Source organism: Bombina bombina, chromosome 5 (genome assembly GCF_027579735.1).
Source record: "Bombina bombina isolate aBomBom1 chromosome 5, aBomBom1.pri, whole genome shotgun sequence".
Taxonomy (NCBI): domain Eukaryota; kingdom Metazoa; phylum Chordata; class Amphibia; order Anura; family Bombinatoridae; genus Bombina; species Bombina bombina.
This window is the reverse complement of record NC_069503.1, coordinates 432,019,355-432,039,638: the sequence shown is the minus strand read 5'-3', so window position 1 is coordinate 432,039,638 and position 20,284 is coordinate 432,019,355. Positions and strand designations below refer to the sequence as shown.

At 36.8% G+C, this 20,284-nt stretch overlaps 1 protein-coding gene across 3 annotated transcripts in view; it reads left to right on the top strand.

Annotated features, from left to right (window-relative positions):
• Window positions 1-20,284, top strand: part of LOC128660438 (collagen alpha-1(VI) chain-like) — a 303,740-nt gene that overhangs the window by 222,567 nt on the left and 60,889 nt on the right. For all 3 annotated transcript variants that reach the window (XR_008402529.1, XM_053714284.1, XM_053714285.1), the window contains 4 exons: window positions 6,494-6,556; window positions 7,903-7,965; window positions 8,613-8,666; window positions 10,970-11,005. Coding sequence is in view for 2 of the 3 variants with exons in the window: in XM_053714284.1 (XP_053570259.1) it covers window positions 6,494-6,556; window positions 7,903-7,965; window positions 8,613-8,666; window positions 10,970-11,005 (216 nt within the window). In the remaining variant the exon portion in view is untranslated. The remainder of the gene's footprint in view (window positions 1-6,493; window positions 6,557-7,902; window positions 7,966-8,612; window positions 8,667-10,969; window positions 11,006-20,284) is intronic.

Sequence of the window (20,284 nt, the reverse complement as noted above, 5' to 3'; positions counted from 1 at the left end):
ATATAGTTTTATTTAATTTGACTGAAAAACCTGACGTTGGAATACTGGCTGTCAATACAGTTATGTTTTTGGCCCAAAGGTTGTCTATTGTATAACTCGTATGCCTTCCTATTTTGGTCTAGATTACAAGTAGAATGCTAGTTTATTGCGTGCCCCTAGGGGCATGTGATAAATACCAAGCCATATATATATATATATATATATATATATATATATACAGTATATATATATATATATATATATATATATACATATATATATATATATATATAAACATATATATATATATATATATTATATAAAAAATAAATACAGACTGCACTCCTGACTGTTATAATGAGGCCCCGGGTGCAGCAGAAATATGTGTAGCAAAAAACGAGAGAGCACTCCACGGGACTTGATTGCAAAGAACACTTTACTGTGAACGTTTTCAGACACAAAAAGCCTCTAGTTATCAAGGTCTGTCACAAGAGCTGCTGGTGCAACGCCGCCCCCTGCAGACTCGCGGCCAATCGGCAACCAGCAGGGGGGTGTCAATCAACCTGATCGTACTCGATCGGGTTGATTTCCGGCGATGTCTGTCCGCCTGCTGAGAGCAGGTGGACAGGTTATGGAGCAGCAGTCTTTGTGACCGCTGCTTCATAACTGCTGAAGACTCGCCAGAAACAGGGGCCATCAAGCTCCTTATGGAGCTTGATAACTAGAGGCCACTGTCCGATAAAAAAGATAAATTGCAACTAAAGGGTGTGGATACAGAGAAATCCACAAAAAGGTTGCAAATACAGCACTCTGTGCCCAGACTACAACGCGAGGAGGTTTCCAGGTTTCCAGTTTGCAGTTAAAATATAACTTTTAATATGTTGATTAAAACACAATAAGAAAACACACAAAAAAAAGGAATTTAAAATCAACACTGTAAGGTTACATCCAAAGAGAGTATAAATGTGCTGATTAATAATGCTATTGTGCCTTATGTATTAGGGTATCAAAAATAACCACATAGCCTATTGGGAAATAACAGAAAGGGAGTCAAATAACAGAGGTGGGTTAAATACAAAGATCAAAGTGGGGTTATAGTGGTCCCACTGATGATCACACCATGAGGTGCAGCTAATAAATGCCTATAGGGCTAGAATAAATAGTAGGAAACAACAGGGATAGATAAAATCAGTCTGGAAGTCCTGTGTAGCAATCAAATTATCAATCTATGTGACAACAGTTACTATCTGGTACCTAAAATTAATTATTATAGGGACCACACTTGTGTGGAATGGTAATCATTTATATGTTGCAACCATGTTTGCGACGTGTTGTGCTTACACACATGACAACATAACTGATAACAACAGGATGGACGATAGCTATCAGTATAGAAATCCTGTGTTGCAGTCGGGTTTATCGAACCGGTTTGTCAGCAGTTACTGTCTAGTAACTAAAGAGTTTTATTATTAAGACCACACTTTAATGAAATAATTATCATATATATTATGCAACAATGTGTTATGCTTGTACACATGAAGTTTTTAACTCTTATAGTCAGGACAGCCTGGTTGGATAATGACTATCTATATATCATTGTTTGTAATAATTTACTGTGTAACATAAGCCAAAAATTAAATACTATCCAACTGTTAGTATTATTATATTGCCATTTGCCCAAGTTTGAATGAGATCAGCCTTAACTGTGTTATCCAAATGACCACATAAGGTCCCAAAGGGAAAAAAATGAATGCTATGTAATTAGTGCAACTATGTTGCCGTATTTCCCCAGAGTCGTATTATCAATATTGGCTATATAGATGTCAGCTGTGCGCTCTGACAGGCTGACGTAAATATGGTGTACCATAATCACAAAGTATCCTGCTTCTACCATTAAAGAATTTGCTTCGTGTTGAGTAAAGTATTAGCTTAATAAAGTCTAAATTAAATATAGTTTCTATACAAACGCATTTATAATAAGTAGAAGGCTATGATCTTACTAGTAACACCTGTAATAGGCATCCCACTCTGCAAAGCTAATTGCGCTTTGTCATTAAATCTACTTGCAGAGGTCGGCTCTATGGATGAGCCTCAACAGAGTTTAATTAAAAAGCGTCCCCGGATTAGCTTCTGACGCATTTCGCCCGTGAGAAACGCCACCTCTGTTATTTGACTCACTTTCTAGAGGGAGACAGGCTCTGTTATTTCCCAATAGGTTATGTGGGTTTTTTGATACCCTAATATATAAGGCACAATATCATTATTTAACCTCACAGTGTTGATTTTAAATTCCTTTTTTGTGTGTTTTCGTAATTGTGTTTTAATCAACATATTAAAAGTTATATTTTAACTGCAAACTGGAAACCTCCTCGCCTTGTAGTCTGGGCACAGAATGCTGTATTTGAATTCTTTTTGTGGGTTTCTCTGTATCCACAACCTTTTGTTGCAAATTATCCCAATCGTATCTGATCAGGATCATTGCGGTGCTCCGCCTCAGAGGTGGCGGACAAGTTAAGGAGCAGCCGCTGCTTCTTAACTTCCGCTTCAGGCGGACCTAAAGCGGAGTGGGTCGGAAGCAGCATCCGCTGCTTCATAAATCGAACCCTAATCTTTTTATCATGCATTTGTTGATTATGCAAATCTACTGTGTTTACTGGTCCTTTAAGTAACGCTCCACTTGTAATCTGGCCCTTAATGGGTTCCTCCTGACACCCAATGGGGAGGTTGATGTTTTACAGATCTTTTGTATAATGACTATTGAAGTATTTGTATTTTCAGTAAAAGTGGTTTAAACAGGCAGCATAGCTATTTCAAATCACAAAATAAAGGCAAAGGATCTAGTTGTAAAACAATATAATACACCACAGCAGGTGAAATGGATCATTGTAAACACATTAAAAGTAACAAAAGTTTACAGTACAGTGTCCCTTCACAGGGAACGAGGATGTGCAAGAGAAGAGAGTACTCTGAAAAATGCTCCCACGCTGATATGGCAGCCAGGCAAGACAGGACAGTGTTAGTGTGCACCATAGGAAGATGTGGCGCAGCACCCAAACTGCTCTGCCTTCTTTCTTGTCACAGTCCACTGGCTGGGTAAATCCCCTTGGGCTGGGTAAATCCCCTTGGGCAAGTCTGCTTTATACCATGAAGTGATCTGGGTAGCACAATTTATGTGCAAGTTTACAGACACTAATTGAGCTTCAAATAATTTATTTTTTCTAAATAAAATGTAAAGTTTTAAGCATGATCAGTTATAGCCAAGATAAATAAAAGTTTAGATTACATTTACTCCTCTAAATGTCTGAAATAAAACTTAAACAGATATTTAAAGTTATATTTATCTGACTTTGATATATCTTTATTCACATTGCATTGAAGTTTACTTGGCAAGCTACTGTTGTTTTTATAGGAATTATTTAAAAAAAAAAAAAAAAAAAAAGAATAAAAAACAGTACTTAAAAAGAGTTCCATGGATCATTTACAACATTGTGAAAGGTCTATTCAAAGGAAGATGAATAGAAAACAAGATCAAGAAATCAGACCCACCATGTATGGCAAAACATTTAAACACAGACCACTAAACTGTATTTATGAAGAAATACTGCAACATGAAAATTCATTAGTGTATTGAAAGCAGTTGTAATTTCCAAACGTATTAAAGTGAGCAATAAAACAGTTTCCTGTAGTGTTGTCTAATAAGCCAAAATCCTTTAAAGAGAATAGCGCTATTTTGTGGTTTTAGAAGTCTATTTATAAAAAGTTTAATCTTTTGTAGCGTTTCCCATGGTATGTTTTATTAGAGGTGGCTGTATTAATGGTCTGCTTTGGAATGTCTGAGATTCTTATCATCTGGTTGATTAGATGGTAAGATTTCAGAAGAATGAGAAAAGGTTTTCCACTATTCCCTGAAGACTAAGAAATTGGTGGTAGAAAATATGCCTTTTTTTACTATCTTTAACATTAAAGGGACAGTCAACTCCGAAAATTGTTATTGTTTAAAAAGATAGATAATTCCTTTATAACCTATTCCCCAGTTTTGTATTTGTAATGGCTGGTTATTTATCTTGTATCCGTAAACGGGCGGATTAGCCCATTTGCAGGTGCGCAATAAATTAGAGCCTCACTTGTAATCTAGCCATAAGTTTTTTTAACTTTTTAAAACAAGGGTGGATATTACTGTTTGGTATTTTCTGTTGTATATTACCCAAGATACTGTTTTTTCAAAATAAATGTTGTGATTTATATATATCTGCTTTAAGCATACTCCTTTATTTTGTTATATTTTGATTACTTCGAGATGTAATGTGATAAAACGTTTCTTATACTTTTTTATTCTTAAAGAGGGATTATTATTTTTTATTGATTGCCTTATTTGTAAGTTCCTTCCTGTACTCTTGTTCATCATAATAATAACTAAAGAATCAAAAGCCTTGTGATTTCATATAATAAGATATTTGCATATTTCTGTATTTTTCTATTGTCATTGATATCCCTATTCTGTATGTCTTCATTTAGCACAATTCAAACTCAAATGTTATGTGTAGGACTTTTCTACTTATTCCCATATTTATAACATTTGGAACTCCTTGAAAGATGTGGGTGAAGTGTTGGCTCTGTTTCCTTCTCTTGAAACTGAGAGTTACACCAATTAACTGCCAGATAGAAAACTGAGCCTTTACCTCCTATCTGACTGTACCGCAGACTCTGGAAAATTATTTTAGGGACATATGACAGATTCTCTCTGGAACACATAATTGGAAATAATCATGAAAGGGGTCAAATCAAGACACATGATACATATAAATAAATATAAACCAAATTAAATGATATTGCATTATACTGTACTTCTTGTTTGGTCTATTACCATCCCAGTTTTTGAAGGAAGAAGAGTATCTTATTAATATGTGTATTGGGTATAAAACACTCCAGTTATTGGTCATGGTAGCAAGTTTGGCAAGCCATATATTAATAGTAATTTATATTTGGATAATCCAAAGGCTGTACATAATGCTATAATAGCAGTACAATGCAGGGCTACAAAAGGATTAATCCAAAGCTTGTTTAATGTGCCTCTAACCACAGTTATGCAGTCAAAATTTTGGGCCTGTGCTTTGCATTTATCATATCAAGTATGTTCTTGTCCAAGTAAACATATTAGAAAAAATACAGACAAATTAATTAAAACTGAAATTACCTTTATTATGGTGAACAAAAACATATGTTATAAATCTTTCATTTAATGCTATTTTGAATTTGACTAGATGATGGTAAAATACAGACTTTGTGACATTCTTGTTTGGAATATGGCACACTTTTACTAGAATAGCTGCATATTTTGGGGGAATTAGAATTTAGATTATCACTTTCCATAAGTGACCAAATATGCTTTCAGCTGATATACTTTGGCAGTTTATGGCTAGATTTACAAATTGATTCTTTCATGAAAAAGCTCTCGTATGAACACATTTAATTTCAGATTACTAATCCCTTTTAACCAAACAAAGTGTAATATGTTAGCCAAGTCTCTTTTATGAAAATACTATCTAATTAATTAAAGGGTCACTAAAGTCAAAATCAAACTTTGATTATTCCGATGAAACATACAATAAAAAAAAACTTTCTAATTTACCTTAATGATCAATTCTTTATATATGCACACTTTCTAAGACAGCAGCTCCTACTAAGCATGTGCAAGAGTTCACAGGGTACGTATATGAGTCTGTAATTGGCTGATGGCTGTCACATGATACAGTGGGCTGAGATATAGAAGCAGTCTCTTGGGACTAGGGATGGACGAATGTGTATAAATTAAAATTTGAATGGTAGAACAAATTTTGTTGTCGAAATTGAATTTGGAAAATCGAATGCTGAAGAACGAATATTCTTTAAAATTCAGAAATCTAATGTTATTTTCGATTTTCAAATGTAACTTTCCATTTTGAATTTTGGATTTGATTTTGAATATAACTTTTGATTTTAAATTTTGGTTTCGATTTCGAATGTTGGTTTAGAATTTGAATATTACATTTATAAAAGAAAAATGTAGATTAGCAATACTATTTCGTTTGAATATTACATTTATAAAAGATAGCTGTATATAAGAACTACTATTTCGAAATCGAAATTGAATATTAAAATTTTGATTTGCATAAAAAGAATTTGAAATCAAATTTTAGTAATATTTTAAAATTTGAAGTAAAATTTAGAGCTAAACATTTGATTATTTAAACAAATATTTTCGAATGTTCTTTAAAATTCAAAAACAAACATTCGAAAAAAGAATGTTAGAATGTTGTATGAACATTCAAAATTCAATTAGAACAAATGATTGCATTGAAATTAGTTTTAAATTTTGAATGTTTCAAAATATTCTCCCATCCCTACTAAGGACAAAATCTACTGGCAATTTGAAATTTAAAGTAAGTGCTATTGCATTGTCTTTTTATGTGTATTTGTGGATTATCAAATTCAACTTTTTTAATGGTCTTTTGATGAATTATTTACATTTTTGTAGGGTTTGCCAGGCCCTCTAGGGCAAAAAGGAGATTCGGGCCCTTTGGGTATGAAGGGGGAAAAGGTAAGTTATTTTATAACCACCTGATATTGTTGTTATTCTGATATTAAAATGTTGCATCATATCTACTAAATTTAAAAAAAAAAAAAAAGAATTATTTTAAATTTAAATAAAACTATTATTAAAACAGCCAGCCAATACTGTAGAACATTTTATTAGATACATATCTTTTGCATTTTCTAATTTCATAACTGAATCCAAAATAGATTATTAAGCAGAAATAAAATATATATTTTGTTTATTACCTATCTACATGCTAATATGTTCACATTATTCTTTTCTTTGTCTTTGCTTGAAGGAACATTAAACTGCTGGGCACAACTACTTTACTTTGGTTACTACTCATCATGTTATTGTTTCTCCTCTTCTTCCTGTTGCTCTCATTAAAGCTATTCTTTTATTTTAACCCATTACAAGTGCTGGTTAGTAAAGCTCTGCATCTTCACACTGGCCGCTGCCATCTTGGATTTTAAGTATTCGTGCAAACTGTGACAGACGTGCATTCACAGGTCTGAGATAGCGTTGTCTTTCACAAGTATTACTGTGCACTTCATTTTAGAGTGCACAATACAGAACAGGAGCTGTACATTTGTTCAGTGGCTACATTTCTCAATATTATTCCTTAGAGATTTTTTATATTTGTTATTTAACTTCTAAACTGTGGTAAAATAACAAAATCAAACTGGAGATATGTAAAGCTTCTGCTTTCTATTGTGTGAGATTATCCAAAGTGCAGCTGTCACAAAGCTGGAACATCACTGGTCTGTGAAAGTGCACTGCTTTTATCACAGGATGCAACAAGATGGCGGCACCCAGTGTAAAGAGGCAGGGCTTTGCCAAATGGCTCCTGTAATGGGTAAAAATAAGAGAGAGTGTTCAGAGAGAGCTCTGGGTATAGAAGGAAAAAACAATAGCATGGTGAGTAGTAAAGCATACACACACTCACACACATATATATATATATATATATATATATATATATATATTCACGTGTGTGTGTATATAAATATATATATGTGTTCACATACATTTATTTATATATATATATATATATATATACATATATATGTATGTGTGTCTGTATATATATATATATATATACACACACACACAGGTATGTGAGTGCGTACGAGCTCGTGCGTACGTGTGTATGTTTTAGTAGAATTAAACAGAAAGGTATATTTTTATACTTCAGTTATACTTCTTACTATACCAGCAGTTAATGTCCATTTACATTCTTAGTTTGTATTTTCTATGAACCTTGGATCTTAAAGAACAAGATCTCTGTGCCTTACTGCCTAGAGAAAAGGAACATCTGTAGTTTAAAAAATATTAACACTGTGTTTTAGGGTATAAGAGGTACACTTGGAACACAGGGAATATCTGGCGTGCCAGGAGACACCGGTGCAAAGGTAACAGCAAAAATCTAAACAACCATAGTCCATAGTTGTCTGGATGGGGGGGAAAGAGGGAGCAAATACCCCCTCTGCAGTTTTGCTCCAGATATCAAAGAATAAACATCCACTTGAGTCATTCTTTTGATACTGATGAGCTACCTTTTTCTAATAATGTACACATGTACAACAAGTAACTTTCAGTACACGGTGCAACAGATATTATATTTGGGACATTTCATTTCATCCCCATCACTGAAAAAAAATTAATATATGGATTTTGATAGTAAATTTGGGCTGACAAAATATAATATATAGCAGGTTTGGCTTACCTGTAAGAAGGACTGTGACCAAGAATGCTAAAAAAATGAGACCGTGTGCTGAAAACATAATTTATTTGTGTGCCCAAGCAGATAAAATAATATCGGTAAGGCCATAAGTATTAGATACTGGAATTAAACCGAACTTTCCTGCTTAACAGTCATGGAATTTAACATTGTCAGTGGCATTTTCATGACTGTTGATTTATTACTCTTCTGCTACGAATTTCTCATGACTTACTCATTTATACAAAACTTCGGAAAGTAAAGTAAAACTGATTTTAAAAAATCTCAGAATTGCATTGATTTCTTAAAAAATATGTTATTTTGCTTCACATCACCCAGGGAGAAAAAGGGCCTATTGGACAAAAAGGAAACAAGGGGGAACGTGGAGATGAGGTAACTCAATCATATACATTTTTAGGGGTTTTGTTAGAAAGGTATTAATAAATATTGTTAAGAATTTATAAAACAAAAAATAGGCACCAAAATCTGAAGCTCCCCACACTCCCCGTTCACCGTTGTGCCAGTGACTTTAAAGGGCCATAATACCCAAATGTTTAAACACTTGAAAGTGATGCAGCATAGCTGTAAAAAGCTGACTAGAAAATATCACCTGAACATCTCTATGTAAAAAAGAAAGATATTTTACCTCAAAAGTTCCTCAGTAGCCACCTCCCATTGTAAAGGATTTCTAAGCAGCATATTAGTATGTCTGTCCTGGGACAGCTGAAAGGATGAGCCTCGTGAACTCTCATATTATTTCACCAATCAGGTAAAGGAAGCTTACTATGAAATCTCATGAGAGTTAAGTCAAATCTCATGAGATCACAGTTAGAGTTCCTGACCTAAGCACTGCTGATGCTGATTGGCTGCTGTTCATTTCTTTTCTTTTTTTTTTTTTACCTGCAGCTGGGAACAGCTGAGAATAACTTTTTACACAGAACTTACTCTGCTGAGCTGAGGAAGTTGTGAGGTAAAATATCTTCCTTTTTTACATAGAGATGCTCAGGTGATATTTTCCTGTCAGCTTTTTACAGTTATACTGCATTAGTTTCAAGTGATTTAGCATATGAGTACTATGTCCCTTTAAGTAAGATGGCCGCCGGCAGTGAAATAATAGCACCTTTCCAGGCCCCATACTATTATCATGGGTAAGGGTATGGGAAGGTGCACTGTAAATCTGTATTTAGTTTATGAAGAATACAGATATATTAAATTATACAAACACATTGCCAACTACAAACACAGCTGTGTTTACAGTTACAGACTTCTATTTGTGGGGGCTACAAAAATCATATAATATTCTTTAACAGATAATAGCATCAATAATATGGTGCAGACCCTATTAGATTATAAATTATTTGTATACATAAAATTATACAGACACATTACCAACTAGAAACACAGCTTCAAACCCTATTATAACAAATTATTTTATTATTTATTATACATAATAATGTGTCTATAGTTACCTACATGAAGCCACCATTTTGCGTGTAGCAGCTAGTTCCCATTCACCTATGAGGAAAGAGTAGGCATGTGACTGCAGTTAACAAATGATAGAAAGTGCAGGAAGCAGCTAGCTTTGACATCAGAGGTCCTTTAGCTGAACGGGAACTAGCTGTTCCTTTTTTTGCAGCTCTCACCATGGTGGTTTCAGGAAGGCAATTTTAAGCTGACAAGTATTTATAATAGGCAGAGACAGGCACCCCTTTATTAGGCACATGCCTAATTATAAATCTGGTGTTCTGTGAAGGGACCTAACTTTGTAAAACAGCGAACCATGTCACTTCCTGTGACATTTCATCAGCTGTTGCTCTCAGTTTCAGCCTAATACGCATGCGTGGCAGATTCTTCACATTCCTGGGCGCATACGTAACGGTAAAACTCTTTACAATTGTGAAATTATGAAACCTTTGTGTAGCGCATGCGTAGGCTTTTCTATGACAAATGGGGGTGTTTTATTGAGCGATGTTTATTGAACACTGTATGCGCATTATGCTGTGAAACAGAAATAAATGTATAGTTATTTATAAATATTTATTTATATATAAGTTAAAAAACATACAAACATTCAAAGCACTTGACTTTATGTTTACTGTGAAATACGATATGCAGTGGCGATATCCGAGTGGCTGTTTGTCATGCAGGGAGGAATAAACATCTTTCCATGTTAGTGCTTTGAATGTTTGTATGTTTTTAACTTATATATAAATATATATTTATAAATAACTATACATTTATTTCTGTTTCACAGCATAATGCGCATACAGTGTTCAATAAACATCGTTCAATAAAACACCCCCATTTGTGATAGAAAATCCCACGCATGCGCTATACAATGGTTTCAGAATTTCACAATTGTAAATATTTTTACCGTTACGTATGTGCCCAGGAATGTGAAGAATCTGCCACGCATGCGTATTAGGCTGAAACTGAGAGCAACCGCTGATGAAACGTCACAGGAAGTGACATGGTTCGCTGTTTTACAAAGTTCGGTCCCTTCACAGAACACCGGCCCTGTTGAAATATAGTATTTAGAAGGTGTGGAAATTAGACACGTTTTTCGATAATACAAATATTTTAGAGGATAATCCCTGAGTATTTTATCTCTCATTAAATGCAGTACTTTTATTATTTAATTTGATTAATGGAAAGTTTTTTTTTTAATAATGTGTATTAACCACTACATTTCACAGGGAGAAATTGGAAAACGTGGCTCTACGGGGAAAAGGGTATGTTTTATTATAATGCATATGCTAATGAATAGATTATTAATTATTTTGGTACTGTGTATCTTGCATTTAATCTTACCATGGCTGTGTATATATAAAAAAAGTTCATTTTGTATTCACAAATAACTATTTATAAACAATATAAATGGTATAAAAAAATATTGGATGTTTATTAAAAACTTTATTTAAAATATTGTTATGCAAATTTAAATTACTTTATAATGGCAATTTATATTTTATTTGTGAATACAGTAGTTAGGAAAACTCGCAGAGCTGGCGAGGAGGTGGAACATGGTGTTCCCTGGGCGCATTAAGAGTTTTCTTGCAGGTTAAAGTGAAATGCACTGTAAATGCAGACATAGTTACCACTGAGCAAATAATAGAAAAGTTCAAACTTCACATTTATTCAGTGACTTTAAAAACTTACAGGCCATTGATTTGCACAGTGGTAACAATATCTGAATATACTATGTGCATATGAAAACTACAGATGAACCAAGAAGAAGGGCTATTACTTTCCCTCCTCATCAGCACAATGAGGGTGCAGTCTGAAAGATTGTGGGGGGTTTGCATCCCATGTACCTCTGTAGATCCACCACTGGGGTGAAGGGTGTAAGACCCATTCAGTGCTATGGAAGGAAGTTCTCTCCTGTCATCTCCTGTGAAGTTACATCCATGATCTTTGCTGATGCTACCTGTAGAGCAAGGCTATATTCGTTTTGACATGTATTTAATTTTGACACTTGTCCCCTTTAATTTCAAGATCAGTGGCTCAGGGCAGAGTACATGTGGTCCAAGGGTGGAATTTGTCAGGAGCTGTGGGTGCCAATTTGTATGGTTTTACATATCTAGGCTGGGTTTGATTGTTTTATAGAAAGGGGTAAAATGATAAAGCCACCAACCCATGATAATCTTACAAAATACAGGAAGCTGGGAGCTCACCTGGGGTGACAGGAAACTTTGTACATTCATAACAAAGAAAACAACACATTTTTTAAAATATGTGCATACAATTATGCTGCAAAAAGTTGTAAAGTCTGAAAGCACAATATAAAATACAAATGTTCTTAATTTCTTAAAAGTAAAAGCACATACTAGTGAAGGTGTTCCCTTCACAGTGTCTGAACATGCCAGAAAGGTTATGAATTGTTTGCAGGCCCAGTTCCAGCCAATCAGGATACACAACAAGCCTGATGAAACAGCCATTAGAGCTGAGAAATGCGTTGCTTGTTTTTTTTATTGGTTTTAATAAATGTAGTTTTGATTTTACACTTGCTACACATTTATCATCATTCTCCCCCATGAGTGAATCCACCAGCAAATTGCTGACTGTTCTGCTAGTGTATTGCGGGAGATCAGTGTGCTGGATGACTGGGAGAATCCAGTCTGCTTGCTTTGCACGTTACACTCTTGGTGCAATATTCCTCCTAATATACTCTGATTAACTTCCTGATGTAGAAGAGCTGTTTCCACAGACCTGGAAGTAGCCATTTAAAATGTAAAACATTCCATACTCTCAAAATTAATTAATAAAGGCCTCCTCCTTTAGTGCACACTCTGGGAGCAATTGCATTTAGCATGCTATTAGCCTGGCCGGGGAGCCACCGCACTATGCCTGCTATTAGCCTGGCCGGGGAGCCACCACACTAAGCCTGCTATTAGCCTGGCCGTGATCTCTGAAGAAGAGGAGGGGGTAACAAGGCTCTCCAGTATGCTAAAGTAATTATAAGTATTTAAAGGAACCTAATGAATTCTGACAAATTCATCATTATTCATTTATTTTCTTTAAATGTTGTACTGCATTTGTTTGGATATTCGTTTCCTGAAAACAAGACAATTATCTGTGTTTTTCTTTAACGAATATGCATTTGTAATGAAACAAATGCACATCTACTAAAATTTGCCTTTATATAATTATTTAAGGGACCTCATAGTACTGACGACTCCGAGACTGAATAGAGAGCTTTAGATCATCAGGCCCTGAGTAAGGATTCCTTGCTTTATTAATTAAACACTCTACATAAAATACTCATGTGGTATGAGTATGTATAATCTTTATAGGTACCTATACGCTAGCTGTCAGTTGTTTAAATGTATACTGTGGGATCTGATTATCCCCAGGAGACCATATGAAGTATATGAGATTAACATTAAATACTAATATTTCTCTTGTAAGGTGTATCCAGTCCACGGGTTCATCCATTACTTGTGGGATATTCTGCTTCCCAACAGGAAGTTGCAAGAGGACACCCACAGCAGAGCTGTCTATATAGCTCCTCCCCTAACTGCCACCCCCAGTCATTCTCTTGCAACTCTCGACAAGAAAGGAAGTATCAAGAGATATGTGGTGACTTAGTGTAAGTTTTACCTTCAATCAAGAGTTTGTTTATTTTAAACGGTACCGGCGTTGTACTGTTTTACTCTCAGGCAGAAATTAGAAGAAGAGTTCTGCCTGGAGATTTGATGATCTTAGCGGTTTGTAACTAAGGTCCAGTGCTGTTCTCACACATAACTGAAGAATATGGGACAACTTCAGTTGGGGGAACGGCCTGCAGATTACCTGGTTTGAGGTATGTTCAGTATTTTTATTTCTAGAGAGATGATATGAGTTCTAGAAAATGCTGACAGAGCCTTGTGTACTGAGGTAAGCCTGATGCAGTGATTTAACAGCAACTGGGATCATGCTTACAGAACAGGGTAATACTCATGTTAATACTTATATTACTTAGGGACAAAACGTTTACATGATCTCTGAGGGAGATAACTCTTTGGCCTAGATTTGGAGTTTTGTGTTAGCCGTCAAAACCAGCGTTAGAGGCTCCTAATGCTGGTTTTTACCGCCCGCTGGTATTTGGAGTCAGTCATTAAAGGGTCTAACGCTCACTTTGCAGCCGCGACTTTTCCATACCGCAGATCCCCCTACGCCATTTGCGTATCTTATCTTTTCAATGGGATCTTTCTAACGCCGGTATTTGGAGTCTTGGCTGAAGTGAGCGTTAGAAATCTAACGACAAAACTCCAGCCGCAGAAAAAAGTCAGGAGTTAAGAGCTTTCTGGGCTAACGCCGGTTCATAAAGCTCTTAACTCCTGTGCTCTAAAGTACACTAACACCCATAAACTACCTATGTACCCATAAACCGAGATCCCCCCACATCGCCGCCACTATAATACATTTTTTAACCCCTAATCTGCCGACCGCACATCGCCGCCACCTACATTATCCCTATGAACCCCTAATCTGCTGCCCCTAACACCGCCGACCCCTATATTATATTTATTAACCCCTAATCTGCTGCCCCCAATGTCGCCTCCACCTACCTACAATTATTAACCCCTAATCTGCCGACCGGACCTCACCGCTACTATAATAAATGTATTAACCCCTAATCTGCCTCACTCCCGCCTCAATAACCCTATAATAAATAGTATTAACCCCTAATCTGCCCTCCCTAACATCGCCGACACCTAACTTCAAGTATTAGCCCCTAATCTGCCGACCGGACCTCACCGCTACTCTAATAAATGTATTAACCCCTAAAGCTAAGTCTAACCTTAACCCTAACACCCCCCTAAATTAAATATAATTTAAATCTAACGAAATAAATTAACTCTTATTAAATAAATTATTCCTATTTAAAGCTAAATACTTACCTGTAAAATAAACCCTAATATAATAAATAATTATATTGTAGCTATTTTAGGATTAATATTTATTTTACAGGCAACTTTGTATTTATTTTAACCAGGTACAATAGCTATTAAATAGTTAAGAACTATTTAATAGCTACCTAGTTAAAATAATTACAAAATTACCTGTAAAATAAATCCTAACCTAAGTTACAATTAAACCTAACACTACACTATCAATAAATTAATTAAATAAAATACCTACAATTAAACCTAACACTACACTATCAATAAATAAATTCAATACAATACGTACAAATAAATACAATTAAATAAACTAACTAAAGTACAAAAAATAAAAAATAACTAAGTTACAAAAAATAAAAAAATATTTACAGACATTAGAAAAATATTATAACAATTTTAAGCTAATTACACCTACTCTAAGCCCCCTAATAAAATAACAATGACCCCCAAAATAAAAAAATGCCCTACCCTATTCTAAATTAAAAAAGTTCAAAGCTCTTTTACCTTACCAGCCCTTAAAAGGGCCTTTAGCGGGGCATGCCCCAAAGAAAACTGCTCTTTTGCCTGTAAAAAAAAAATACAACCCCCCCAACATTAAAACCCACCACCCACATACCCCTAATCTAACCCAAACCCCCCTTAAATAAACCTAACACTAAGCCCCTGAAGATCTCCCTACCTTGTATTCACCACGCCGGGTTCACCGATCCGTCCTTGCTCCGACGTCTTCATCCAAGCCCAAGCGGGGGCTGAAGATGTCCATGATCCGGCTGAAGTCTTCATCCAAGCGGGAGCTGAAGAGGTCCATGATCCGGCTGAAGTCTTCATCCAAGTGGGAGCTGAAGAGGTCCATGATCCGGCTGAAGTCTTCTATCAAGCGGGAGCTGAAGAGGTCCATGATCCGGCTGAAGTCTTCTATCAAGCGGCATCTTCAATCTTCTTTCTTCCGGATCCATGTTCATCCCGCCGACGCGGAACATCCATCTTCTCCGACGACTTCCCGACGAATGACGGTTCCTTTAAGGGACGTCATCCAAGATGGCGTCCCTCGAATTCCGATTGGCTGATAGGATTCTATCAGCCAATCGGAATTAAGGTAGGAAAATTCTGATTGGCTGATGGAATAAGCCAATCAGATTGAGCTCGCATTCTATTGGCTGTTCCGATCAGCCAATAGAATGCGAGCTCAATCTGATTGGCTGATTGGATCAGCCAATCGGATTGAACTTGAATCTGATTGGCTGATTCCATCAGCCAATCAGAATTTTCCTACCTTAATTCCGATTGGCTGATAGAATCCTATCAGCCAATCGAAATTCGAGGGACGCCATCTTGGATGACGTCCCTTAAAGGAACCGTCATTCGTCGGGAAGTCGTCGGTGAAGATGGATGTTCCGCGTCGGCGGGATGAACATGGATCCGGAAGAAAGAAGATTGAAGATGCCGCTTGATAGAAGACTTCAGCCGGATCATGGACCTCTTCAGCTCCCGCTTGATAGAAGACTTCAGCCGGATCATGGACCTCTTCAGCTCCCGCTTGGATGAAGACTTCAACCGGATCATGGACCTCTTCAGCTCCCACTTGGATGAAGACTTCAACCAGATCATGGACATCTTCAGCCCCCGCTTGGGCTTGGATGAAGACGTCGGAGCAAGGACGGATCGGTGAACCCGGCGTGGTGAATACAAGGTAGGGAGATCTTCAGGGGCTTAGTGTTAGGTTTATTTAAGGGGGGTTTGGGTTAGATTAGGGGTATGTGGGTGGTGGGTTGTAATGTTGGGGGGGGTATTGTATGTTTTCTTTTTACAGGCAAAAGAGCTGAATTCTTTGGGGCATGCCCCGCAAAAAGCCCTTTTAAGGGCTGGTAAGGTAAAAGAGCTTTGAACTTTTTTATTTTAGAATAGGGTAGGGCATTTTTTTATTTTGGGGGGCTTTGTTATTTTATTAGGGGGCTTAGAGTAGGTGTAATTAGCTTAAAATTGTTATAATATTTTTCTAATGTCTGTAAATATGTCTTTTATTTTTTGTAACTTAGTTCTTTTTTATTTTTTGTACTTTAGTTAGTTTATTTAATTGTATTTATTTGTAGGTATTGTATTGAATTAATTTATTGATAGTGTAGTGTTAGGTTTAATTGTAGATAATTGTAGGTATTTTATTTATTTAATTAATTTATTGATAGTGTAGTGTTAGGTTTAATTGTAACTTAGGATTTATTTTACAGGTAATTTTGTAATTATTTTAACTAGGTAGCTATTAAATAGTTCTTAACTATTTAATAGCTATTGTACCTGGTTAAAATAAATACAAAGTTGCCTGTAAAATAAATATAAATCCTAAAATAGCTACAATATAATTATTCGTTATATTGTAGCTATATTAGGGTTTATTTTACAGGTAAGTATTTAGCTTTAAATAGGAATAATTTATTTAATAAGAGTTAATTTATTTCGTTAGAATTAAATTATATTTAACTTAGGGGGGTGTTAGTGTTAGGTTTAGACTTAGCTATAGGGGTTAATACATTTATTAGAGTAGCGGTGAGGTACGGTCGGCAGATTAGGAGTTAATACTTGAAGTTAGGTGTCGGTGATGTTAGGTAGGGCAGATTAGGGGTTAATACTATTTATTATAGGGTTAGAGAGGCGGGAGTGAGGCGGATTAGGGGTTAATACATTTATTATAGTAGCGGTGAGGTCCGGTCGGCAGATTAGGGGTTAATAATTGTAGATAGGTGGCGGCGACGTTGTGGGGGGCAGATTAGGGGTTAATAAATATAATATAGGGGTCGGCGGTGTACGGAGCGGCAGATTAGGGGTTAATAATAATATGCAGGGGTCAGCGATAGTGGGGGCGGCAGATTAGGGGTTAATAAGTGTAAGGTTAGGGGTGTTTAGACTCGGGGTACATGTTAGGGTGTTAGGTGCAGACTTAGGAAGTGTTTCCCCATAGGAAACAATGGGGCCGCTTTAGGAGCTGAACGCTGCTTTTTTGCAGGTGTTAGGTTTTTTTTCAGCTCAAACTGCCCCATTGTTTCCTATGGGGGAATCGTGCACGAGCACGTTTTTTAAGCTGGCCGCGTCCGTAAGCACCGCTGGTATTGAGAGTTGCAGTGGCGGTAAATATGCTATACGCTCCTTTTTTGGAGCCTAACGCAGCCCTTCTGTGAACTCTAAATACCAGCGGTATTTAAAAGGTGCGGCCAAAAAAAAGCATGCGTAGCTAACGCACCCCTTTGGCCGCAAAACTCCAAATCTAGGCCTCAATTTGGGGCCTTGTTTCCACATGGCTAATCAGATACTCCTAGGAGTACTTTCTTAAGGCCCCTCTGGCATCCAGTACATGGTGGGAGGGGCCTATTTTAGCGCTCTAAATGCACAGTTTTTATTCAGACTGAGACATCCAGCTTCCCTAGATTAGTCCTCTGACACCTGAGGACCATTACAAGGGGTTTATTTCTGCACAGAATCGTATTTAAGGGCAGGTAGGAGCCTCAGCAGAGCTGTGGTAGGGTGCTCAACTGTCTTTTAACATTTTTTAACGTTTTTCAATCCGGTTTGGGGCCTAAGGGGTTAATCATCCATTTGCAAGTGGGTGCAATGCTGCTTTAGTCCCTTACACACACTGTAAAAATTTCAAAGAATTTGCTATATTTTTTCACTGTTTTGCAGTTTAAGTGTTAGTTTTTTTCTCTTAAAGGCACAGTAACGTTTTTGTTTAATTGCTGTTTTACCTTTATTAAAGTGTTTTCCAAGCTTGCTTGTCTCATTACTAGTCTGTTAAAGGGACACTGTAACCAAAAATTTTCTTTCGTGATTAAGATTGAGCATGAAATTTTAAGCAACTTTCTAATTTACTCCTATTATCAAATTTTCTTCATTCTCTTGGTATCTTTATTTGAAATGCAAGAATGTAAGTTTAGATGCCGGCCCATTTTTGGTGAACAACCTGGGTTGTCCTTGCTGATTGGTGGATAAATTCATCCACCAATAAAAAAGTGCTGTCCAGAGTCCTGAAACCAAAAAAAAGCTTAGATGCCTTCTTTTTCAAATAATGATAGCAAGAGAACGAAGAAAGATTGAAAATAGGAGTAAATTAGAAAGTTGCTTAAAATTGCATGCTCTTTCTGAATAACAAAAGAAAAAATTTGGGTTCAGTGTCCCTTTAAACATGTCTGACATAGAGGAAATTACTTGTTCAATATGTTTAGACGCCATGGTGGAACCCCCTCTTAGAATGTGTACCAAATGTACTGAAATTTCTATAAACTATAAAGACCATATTATGGCGCTTAAAGATTTATCTCCAGGGGATTCTCTGACTAAAAAAGGGAGATTATGCCATCTAACTCTCCCCATGTGTCAGAACTTATAACTCCCGCTCAAGTGACGCAAAGTACATCTAGCGCGTCTAATTCGTTTACCTTGCAGGACATGGCGGCAGTTATGAATAATACCCTCACAGAGGTATTTTCCAAACTGCCAGGGTTACAAGGAAAGCGAGACAGCTCTGGGGCTAGAACTAATACAGAGCTTTCTGACGCTTTAATGCCTGTGTCCGATATTCTCTCACAATACTCAGAAGCAGAGGCAGGTGAGCTTCTATCTGTGGGTGACATTTCAGACTCAGGGAAGGCGTTACTTCAGTTTGATTCTGAAATGACAGCGTTTAAATTTAAGCTTGAACACCTCTGCTTATTGCTTATGGAGGTTTTAGCGACTCTGGATGACTGTGACCCCATTGTGGTTCCAGAGAAATTGTGTAAAATGGACAAATACATTGCAGTGCCTGTTTACACTGATGTTTTTCCAGTCCCAAAGAGGTTTTCGGAAATTATTACTAAGGAATGGGATAGACCAGGTGTGCCGTTCTCTCCCCCTCCTGCTTTTAAAAAGATGTTTCCCATAGATGCCGCCATGCGGGACTCGTGGCAGACGGTCCCTAAGGTGGAGGGAGCAGTCTCTACCCTAGCTAAGCGTACAACTATCCCCGTTGAGGATAGTTATGCTTTCCTAGATCCTATGGATAAAAAATTGGAGGGCCTCCTTAAGAAAATTTTTATACATCAAGGTTTTATCCTCCAGCCTCTTGCATGCATAGCCCCAGTTACTGCTGCAGTGGCTTTTTGGTTCGAGTCTCTTGAGGAGGCTCTGCAGGTAGAGACCCCGTTAGACGATATTTTAGACAGGATTAAAGCTCTTAAGTTAGCTAATTCCTTTATTTCTGACGCCGTTTTTCAGTTAACCAAACTAACGGCTAAGAATTCAGGTTTTGCCATTTTGGCGTGTAGGGCGCTATGGCTTAAGTCCTGGTCAGCAGACGTTACTTCAAAGTCTAAACTTCTTAACATCCCCTTCAAGGGACAGACCCTATTCGGGCCTGGTCTGAAGGAGATAATTTCTGACATTACTGGAGGAAAAGTTCACGCCCTTCCTCAGGATAGGTCCAATAAGTTAAGGAGCAAACAGAATAATTTTCGTTCTTTTCGAAACTTCAAGAGTGGCGCAGCTTCAACTTCCTCTAATGCAAAACAAGAGGGAAATTTTGCCCAGTCCAAACCAGTCTGGAGACCTAACCAGGCTTGGAACAAGGGGAAGCAGGCCAAGAAACCTGCGGCTGCCTCT